The 9,938-nt window shown below is 41.0% G+C and overlaps 1 protein-coding gene across 1 annotated transcript; it reads right to left on the bottom strand.

The window, feature by feature from the left end:
• Nucleotides 1-2,340: 2,340 nt before the first annotated feature.
• Nucleotides 2,341-9,816, bottom strand: LOC133754298 (vomeronasal type-2 receptor 116-like). Its single transcript, XM_062184767.1, has 5 exons — nt 9,538-9,816; nt 8,367-9,173; nt 7,450-7,677; nt 6,976-7,099; nt 2,341-3,275 (listed from the first exon to the last, which is right to left on the bottom strand). Exons 1-5 carry the CDS (start codon nt 9,706-9,708, stop codon nt 2,341-2,343), a joined length of 2,265 nt encoding a protein of 754 aa, XP_062040751.1. The 5' UTR covers nt 9,709-9,816.
• Nucleotides 9,817-9,938: the final 122 nt, after the last annotated feature.

Genomic DNA, 9,938 nt, shown 5'->3' with positions numbered 1-9,938 from the left:
CTAACTTATATTTGATCAAGGATCTAAAATCAATTCCTGGAGTGTCGGGGCTAGAGCTCAGGCCTGACATGAGCTGCAGCAAACTGAGGCTGCCCTTTGCCTGACCCTGTTTCCTGTAGTTGTTGTTTAGAGGCACATGCAGGTGTTTTAGACCTCTAACTGCATAACAGGATGTTACTGAGGTTATCGATTGTTTGAATTCTATGTAGCCTTCTGTTTGTTAGGCCACACTGATTCTGTGTAACTATCTTAGAGCTTGTGGGGCTGTGGGTATATATACTCGTTTTTTGCTGTGTTCGGGGCCGGTGGTTGAAGAGCCTCTTGAGGAGGTGGCCGCTGGTCCCTGTAGCCAAGCTCCCTACCTTGGCTTGAGAGCTTCAAGGCATTAAACGTTGGTGAACGGACAGAGTACTGTGTCTCCGCTTAGTTTGTTAGGAGGCCGCCGACACTGGAGCAAGGATAGTCTATTCAACAAATGGTGCTGGGAAAACTGGATTTCCACGTGCAGTAGCATGAAGCAAGACCCCTACCTTACACCTTACACCTTACACAAAAATCCACTCAACATGTATTAAAGACCTAAATCTATGACCCGACACCATCAAATTATTAGAGAACATTGGAGAAACCCTGCAATATATAGGCGCAGGCAAAGAATTCTTGGAAAAGAGCCCAGAGTCACAGGCATTCAAAGCCAAAATTAACAATTGGGATTACATCAAATATCAATTTCTTATGACTGGTATTGGCAAAAGAAAATCAAGCAAAATTTATAATAAACAAAATGAACAGTTGGAAAAGTTTGCAGAATCACTTCTACATATAATGAAAACTTGGTGTGTATCACATCATTTTAAATTCATATGAAATGATATATAATTAAGGAGTTTCTGGACAATGAATTATACACATTATAATGATTTAACATGTCTAATGATTGCACTGAAATATTCCAACTGTATTACTAAGGTGATTTTAGTATAGAGTCCAAGGAATGATTAAAAATAGCAAACAAACGTGTAACTCATTTTATCAAAATATGAATATAAGAAGATCAATGAGTTGGCAATGAAAATACAGGATTGAAAAGAAAGGAGATGGGTTTGTATTCATGAACATAAAACCCAGGCTAGGCCGGCGCCATGGCTCACTAGGCTAATCCTCCGCCTTGCTGCGCCAGCACACCGGGTTCTAGTCCCGGTCAGGGTACCGGATTCTGTCCCGGTTGCCCCTCTTCCAGGCCAGCTCTCTGCTGTGGCCAGGGAGTGCAGTGGAGGATGGCCCAAGTCCTTGGGTCCTGCACCCAATGGGAGACCAGGATAAGCCCCTGGCTCCTGCCATCAGATCAGTGCGGTGCGCTGGCCGCAGTGTGCCAACCACGGCGGCCATTGGAGGGTGAACCAACGGCAAAAGGAAGACCTTTCTCTCTGTCTCTCTCTCTCACTGTCCACTCTGCCTGTCAATAATAATAATAATAATAAAAAAACCCAGGCTAAGAAATTAGTACACATTATTATTTTGAAGAAGGAGGCTTGGGTCCACCAGGGGGTGTAGTGGATATAACCACCACCTGTAACCTTAACATCCCATGTTGGTGCCAGTTCATGGCCTGTCTGCTCTACTTGGAACTCAGCTCCTTGTTAAGATCTAGAAAATGCTTTGGAAGATGGCCTAAGCCTTTCCGTCCCTGACACTCACATGGACACCTGAATTAATCTCCTTGCTTTGGCATGAACCAGCACTGGCCCACTATAGATATCTTCAGATTCCACCACAAGATGGAAGGTTTCTCCCACTCTCTCTTCATTTTTTGTGGATTGGTCCTTCAGAACAAAAACATTTTTAAGAAAAGTATAAATTGTTCATAAGGAGGTCACATGCTGCAAATTATTTTATAACATTAGAATGCAAAATCGGTTTTATAAATTTTAATTTCTAACCATTGAAAACTGAGAGAGCCTAAGAGCTGCTACTCTTTTATTTATTTATTTATTTGTTTATTTTTAAATTTTTGACAGGCAGAGTGGACAGTGAGAGAGAGAGACAGAGAGAAAGGTCTTCCTTTTGCCATTGGTTCACCCTCCAATGACCACTGTGGCTGGCGTGCTGTGGCCAGCACACCACGCTGATCTGAAGGCAGGAGCCAGGTGCTGCTCCTGGTCTCCCATGGGGTTCAGGGCCCAAGCACTTGGGCCATCCTCCACTGCACTCCCGGGCCACAGCAGTGAGCTGGCCTGGAATAGGGGCAACTGGGACAGAATCCAGCTCCCTGACCGGGACTAGAACCTGGTGTGCCGCTGCCACAAGGTGGAGGATTAGCCTATTGAGCCACTGCGCCGGCTAAGAGCTACTCTTGAGAACATGTGATTCCTTGGAAATTATTCTATCCCTTAATCCTTTCAAAGCATTCTGCTCAGGTCTTAAGAGAATAATGTAGCACTTGGGAACAAAGATGCAGAACAGGAGCCCTGCACTGGAGGTCAAGATGGAGAAGACCTCCACAGCCACCATGACCTTCCCCTTGGTGCTGTGGTAGACAGGCAGGAAGGTCACCCAGACACTGCAGAACACCAGCATGCTGAAGGTCAGGAACTTGGCTTCATTGAACGTGTCAGGCAGATTCCTGGCTAGGAAAGCCACAGTGAAGCTCACCAGGGCCAAGGAGCCCAGGTAGCCCAGAACACAGTAGAAGGCAGTGACTGAGCCCTTGTTGCACAGCAGGATGATGTGTCCATGCTCAGCGTGTGCATCTGTGTCAACAAAGGGAGGAGAAGTCCCAAGCCAGATGGCACAGAGAGCCAGTTGGATCAGGGAGCAGATGGGAATAATGGAGTTAGGTGCCCCTGATAGCAGCCAGTGTCTCATCCTTCTCCCTGGGGCAGTGACCTTGAAGGCCAGAACCACAGTGATAGTTTTGGCCAGGACAGTGGAAACAGCCACAGTGAATGCCACTCCAAACGTGGTCTGCTGGAGGACACAGGTGGTTGTGTTGGGATGACCAATAAACAGTAAGGAGCAGAGGAAGCAGAAGATGAGGGCGATCAGCAGGATGTAGCTGAGACAGCGATTGTTGGCCTTGACTATGGGAGTGTCTCGGTGCTTCACAAAGACCCCAAGAACCACAGCGGTGAGGACAGAGAAGCACAGAGCTGTGCAGACCAGGGTCATCCCCAGGGGATCTTCAAAAGACAGAAAGGTCACTTTTTTGTAGAAGCACTGGTCGTGCTCTGTGTTGGCATACTGAAGATCTGGACACTTCACACACTGGTCCATATCTAGTGAGAAACATACAATAACATCATCCCAAGTTCCTGATTCACAAGGACCCAACTTAGCTATTTTAGGCCAGTAGTCCTTATTTGATGTTGAAATAGCATATAATATGACATCTACAAATTATTGGCCATTATTCATGCCCATCGTCCTCATGTTAGTGAGTTACTACTTCATCTCCCAAAGTACCTTACATGCTCATGAGTACATGCTCTTTTTGTCCTAACAACGTCCTAAGGGCTACTCTGTGAACCTACTCATGGTACTTTAAAAACCTACCTTTTTTGCCTGTTTCATTTTAACACCACAAATTCATTCTTCATGGTTCCTTCAGATTGGGAAGTGATGGTCAAGATGCCAGGGGTTTCTATGTGTGGTAAAGACTACTCTGACCTTTATACATGGCACATGCTTGCTGCATCCTCACTTTGAACAGGAGCAAGCAGCAGTCCTTGTTTTCTTAAGTTTTCTTAATGAACACATTCTTTCATACATTCAACTTTTTAAAGTTTTTATTTAACAAATGCATTTTTTCATAGATAGAATTTTGGGAATATAGTGGTTCTTTCTCCTAAACCCACCTTCCCATCTTAACTCTCATCCCACCTCCCTCCCCCTCTCCCATCTCCTTCTTTATTATGGTTCATTTTTTAGTTTGATTTTAAATATAGAGGACCAACTCCATATTAAGCATAGATTTGAACAGTTTGTATCCATGCAGACAAACTACATACAGAACACAGTTTGGGAAAAAGGTTGCAGTCAATTCTCATAGTACAACTCATTATGGATGGAGTTCCTACATGGGGAGTAAGTGCACGGTGAATTCTGTTATTCCTTTAACAATTAACACTTATGTATGACATCAGTGATCACCCAAGGCTCTTGCCATGGGCTGCCAAGGCTATGGAAGCCTACTGTAACCATAGACTCCATCAGTATTTGGACACTGCCATAAGCAGTTGGATGTTCTATCCTCCTTTCTGAGAAGAGTATATTCTTTGATGACCATTTCTTTCCATTGAGGTCTCATGGAGATCCTCCATGTAGGCTATTTTTTGCCAGAGTCTTGGCTTTCCATGCCTGCAGTAAGCCCTTGTTTTAATGGTGTTATTCCCTCTGGATTCTCATGGCCCTCTCAATGACTAGAGGATCCCAGTTTTATTTCTAATGAGTGTTTAATTATTTATTTATAATTTAATGGAAAGGCAGAGTTTCAAAAGGAGGAGGAGAAGTACTAGGGACAGAGAAGGAGAGTGAGAGGGAGAGAGAGAAGGACAGGAGGACAGGGAGAAAGAGAAGGGGAAAGAGAAAGGGAAAAAGAGAAAGGAAGAAATCTTCCACCAGTGATTCACACCCCAAATGATGGCAATAGCTGGAACTAGGCTGTCTTAAGGCAATAAATGGGAGCTTCTTCCTGGTCTCCTACATGGGTGTAGGCTCAGAAACTTGGGCTGTCTTCTGCTGCTTTCTCAAGCATCAGCAGAGAGCTGCATTGGAAGTGAAGCAGCTGAGACTGGAACTGCAGCCCAACTGGGATGCTGGCGTTCCAGCCAGAGGCTTCAACTCCTAGCCACCGTACTGGCCCCAGGTTGCCACTCTTAATATCATGCACCGGGATATTTACTTTGTGAATTTTGGGTGCACAGAAAGCACCCAATGATCTCACTAAACCACATCTCTCTAAGGTACGATCTGGATAGTCATTCTATGGGCAAGCACTGATTGAGAGATCAGCATTAGAAAGCAGATGATCAAGCTCTAGAGAAACACAGAAGAGTTGTACACTTGATACCTTCTGGATAAGATGCCATTCTTGAGCAGATTTCCATCAAGGAACACACTGGGATGCTGCCTGTAATCAAAGTCAGTCTGGAGATCACCTTGAACCCTACTGGCATATTTCCACTTTGCTGCCTTTTTATCCTTGAACATGGATTTTCTCTCTATCTGTCAGCATCCCCTTCTTTTTCTATACATTGCTCCATCGATTCAGATACCGCAACTTGAAGATGTCTTCCAAAATTTAGGTGGTCTTATCTTTGGATAGTTCATACTTTTGAGACATTACATGCGCTCATCTTTCAGAGCTTTGTTTTGCAGAATTTGGAAGCAAAAATAACTGTTTTTTTGTATTTAATCTAGTATTCCAGCACTACTTAACTCAATTACTGATTTTTGATTGTATTACACCATCCCAAGATCAGTTGAAAATGATGCCACTTTTGTATCTTCCTTTATAATAAGTTGCATGGCTTTCATTTCTATTATATGCACAAAGCAGACCATTCTGGGTAATTTCCTGCAGAAGTTGCATTCTTTCTTCAACTTTGTATCCAATCTTCAGCCATAACTTCCATGATTTTAGCATTCTGAAACACACTTTAGGATTGAAAACTGATTCTTCTTTTTGGCATTTTTGAGTTGTTTTGTTCTTGTTTTATAATTCTTAGATCACTTAGATCTATTAAATGTTTTTCTTCAGTTATGCTATTCTTATTACTATCTTTTCAGGGACTATAAACTGAATTACATTGTATGCAAGGCATTGGGCATGATGTAACCTACTTAAAAATACTGTTGGATTTATGTTGTTTAAAATTTCAAATGTGTGAATGTATTTCAACAACAGTGTCTTACAATTTCATTTTACTGAAATATCTGGTAGTATTTGACCAAACGAGTTAAGATGTTCCTGTAGAAGAAACAGAATTTTTTTGATTTTTCCTATTCTGTACAGGAGTTGAGAAAAGAGTTCCTTTCCTATGTGAAAGTGTCTAGCACAATAAAAGTACTGAGAATTATTTTAATAATCATGAAGATACTTGGATTTTTCAAAAATTCTCAATGTATTTCATAATATTTCTATCTGGAAATTTCTGAATTTCTTCTATATTCTTCTATCTATCACCATTAAATGATTAAAAAGTTCTAATATTAGTATTTTTATATCTGTGTAGAGATCTCTTAAGCTCTATTTCTGTAACACACAGACATTGTAATCTTGTTTTTAGTACTGTTCCATCTTGCTGAGGTTCATAAATTTTGCTTGTTTTATGAGCACCAACTATAAGCTCTTCCAATTTTTATTTACTTCAGTTTCCTTATAATATCCACATGCTATCTTCAAGGGTTTGTGTTGAATTTGATGTCATTGACCTACCTTGCTATGCATACTTTTTACCATGGATGTCAGCCTGTATTATTTTGACATAAATTTTACTCATGAGTGTATGTGTGTAAGCATATGAATGTTCCTGAAGATTTATATTTTGATAGGCAATGATTTTTCAAAGGCTAAGATTAGTCCTGTTTATGATATCTGATGAGTATTATCCTCAGCATGATATACTGTATAATTTCTAATACAGGTTTTCATCTTATACACAGTTTGATGAGAGTTGTGCTTTCTCACTCCAAGCATGCTATACTTGAATTTGGTGAAAGCATTTTACCTAAACATGCACAAGGAACACAGAGATGAATTTACCTAAATGATTTTGCAAATACTACATGTAGTAAAGTATAGTGTGCCAAGTTTTATCCTTTTAAGGATTATTACTGAATATAAGGTTTAACTTCCACCAAAAGGTGAAAAGAATCTTCTCATCAGTCATAATCCACATCTTTTTCTTTTCATGGGGAATAGGAAAATTCTAAGAAACAGGTGTTAATTTCTCCATGAGGCTGGCACTGACTTACCTGTCTGATTGGAAATCTCACTTTCAGAACAAGGTGTGCAATCAAAACAACAGGTAGGCTTTCCTTCCAGAGGGGTTTTCCTGAATCCAGGGCTGCAACTCTCACTGCATACCGAACGTGGAGTCTGAGAAAAATCAGATGAGTATTGGTCAGAGCTGGGACTATTGCTTATGTTCCAAGTAGAGGGTTTTCAAGTCCTGCACAACCTATTCACTTAAACTAGAAACACCTATTTCTGACACAATAATGGCATGCAAGTTTATTTCCTAAATAAATAGATTCAACACACGTGGAGTAACAAGTATGTGTACTGTCCATCCTCAGACAATAAAAACATAACAAAGTATTTAGATTGGGAGGGGTGTGGTTTAATGTCTCTAAGTATGTTTTAATAAGCCAAGTTGCACAAATCCCCATATGAATTGGGGAGTAACAATGTGTGTACTCTGATTCCTATGATCAGACACAACTTACCTCTGTAATTCCTGTGGCCCACTCTATCAAATTCTCAGAGAGAGACAACTGTTGGCTCTGTGGAACATACGGGGAAAACTTTCCTACTTTAACCTTATGTCCAACACCATATGGAAAATTCCAAAAGTTGAGAATGTCATATTCAGCTTCCAAATTCCTCATGTGATTCAAATTCACGAGGTCACCCGCAGGATTGGTAAGTTGGAGGTTCTTGAGAAATGGGTGCAACTGAAAAAATGCATCATATTCGCATGAAGACTGCCCAAGTGATAACACATGAAACCCAGGTTAGAGAAAGCCTTTTGTCTGTAATCATAAATAAACAAAGGGAACTTTTTATATCCACCCACCATATTAAAGCTAAAAACCTGATGAAGACTACATCAAAATAAGTGTGATTTCACTCACTTTCAACAAAAAATAAGGGCAATCAAAAATATCTAACTGTGAAATTACGAACATTTCAAACTGTGGAGTCCACGCTACCAACACTCACTTATTTTCTCAGTGTCCTTAGGACAACCATCTGTAATGCAGTTACCAGAATAAAAAAGTATGCAATTTAATGAGATGTCTTATGTACATTATGAATGAACATACTCAGTAACATTTGACACTAAAAAGTAATAATTTTTTTACTGCTGAGATTGAAAATGGAATGACACAATCTAGGTATTCACAAGTCATAATTAAATTGACAGGATGGGAGAGTAATTTTTAAGACATAGCACTGGTGCTTATCCAAGTTACCTTCCCACTTGAAAATGGAACCCTGTTTCTAATCACAAATTATAAGCAAAGGCTCATTTATATATTGTGATTGAAGAAAGGACCCCAAGTTATTGGTTTGAAAACCCACAGAAGCTTTTAAGGGGATCATTCCAATAATACATGTCATGTAAAGGAAACCAAATTACCTGCCATGGAGAAAATGCCACCATTGCCCCCTTCTTCCCTGGCTGCATTTCTAACTCTTGTAGAAGCATCTCATGTACGCTGTGGGCCACAGCATACACAGCATTGTATATGTTGTAACTCCCATCACTCATGGCCATATCAAAATGATGTGGAGGCAATGATTCCAAGGAGGCATTCAGTGGACAATTCTGCAAGGTTTTGCAGGATGGCCCAGTAACTGAGCAATCAAAATACCATGACCAGAATGTAGAGAGGTAAATGTCTTCTGGGTATTTGGAAGGGTTAGCTGTCCGAAGAAAGTTTCTGAAACCAGAGATCTCACTACGGTGGTGTGAAAAAATGAGAGTCCCATGGAATGAGTGGAGCAGGATGTGTTTCTCACCACTGGCAAAATCCCATTGCGAGGTGGTGACCCAGACTTTCCATGTCATTAAACGTTCCCATGTTGGGAAGCTGACACCTATGAGTGAATCAGTGGCACAGAAAAGAATCACCACATTTGCTGATGATTTTAGGATCTGGATATGAAACCTAATCTGGAGTGAAATATGAGATTCCTCAGTGGCTGCGGTCAATTCCACAAAGTCCACACAGATGCCATTCTTCTGCATCTCGACTTTCAAATCGGACATGAACTGAATACCTTTTGGGAGGTCTGAGATGGCCAAACCCACCCAGGTCCAGCTGAAATGAAGCATCAAAGAGACCATGCCAAGGGCCAGAGAAGTGTCTTTGGGTGCCATCTGATAGAGGGAAGGAAACTGACCACTGTCACTCAGAAGAGGTTCAAAAGACCCAAGAGTCAGCTATGGGAAAATGCGAGAAATCTGTGTAAGGTTATTGCTGTAGTGAACAATCTTATTCCTTAAGAAATTAAGCAAATGATGGATGTATCAGAAGATTTTAGAATATTTCATTTTTCTCATCTCCTACTACATATAAACTTCCTAGTTCATGAGTCATTAGACTCACAGGTTGAGGAAAACATTTCTCATATCCCTCACCCACATCACTTCAGAACAAATGTGGCTACTCCACCAAATCCCTGCAACCTTCTCATTGGAATATACACTGTGTGAAATATATAAGGTCTCTGTTACTTAAACTTTTGATCTAAGTAAGGCACCTAAGGTGATGTGCTTTTTCCCTCTCTTTCCCTTACACACTCACCTGTGGAATTTTGTAGAGTTCCAGGAGTGTCCCCATTTGGACAGCAATGCTGGTTCCTGATATTACGGCTACAGACTTGCTCTGTTTCCTACATGTGTAATTAGGAACATCCTTTTCCAGTCCCAAAAGCCAGAGGAAGGGATTCTCCATCACCATCATGTCACTGTGCATGACATTATAGAGATCAAATCCCAAGGTCTTGTTGGGTAAAAGATGGGGATTTTTGTTGATCTCCTCAATGGAAAAAACCAAGGCCAGAACATACTGGTAGTTTTTGGACTGAAACCTGCATGAAGGGTACAAGGATCTTTAAGGGAAAAGCCTCCAATCCAGATTATCTTCATTTTACCATAATTACTGTGACCGATGGATTGGTCATGGCCAAAAATCCGTATGTTGTA

Source organism: Lepus europaeus (assembly GCF_033115175.1).
Source record: "Lepus europaeus isolate LE1 chromosome 20 unlocalized genomic scaffold, mLepTim1.pri SUPER_20_unloc_1, whole genome shotgun sequence".
NCBI classification, from domain to species: domain Eukaryota; kingdom Metazoa; phylum Chordata; class Mammalia; order Lagomorpha; family Leporidae; genus Lepus; species Lepus europaeus.
The sequence above is the reverse complement of the archived record's forward strand: the minus strand, read 5'-3'. Positions and strand labels throughout refer to the sequence as shown.

Coding starts and splice junctions, on each gene's coding strand:
- LOC133754298 (XM_062184767.1), bottom strand. CDS start 9,708: ATGCACAGTGACATGATGGTGATGGAGAATCCCTTCCTCTGGCTTTTG. Junction 9,174..9,537: donor AACTCTACAAAATTCCACAG/GTGAGTGTGTAA, acceptor ATTTTCCCATAG/CTGACTCTTGGGTCTTTTGA. Junction 3,276..6,975: donor TGAGATTTCCAATCAGACAG/GTAAGTCAGTGC, acceptor GTTTCTCACTAG/ATATGGACCAGTGTGTGAAG.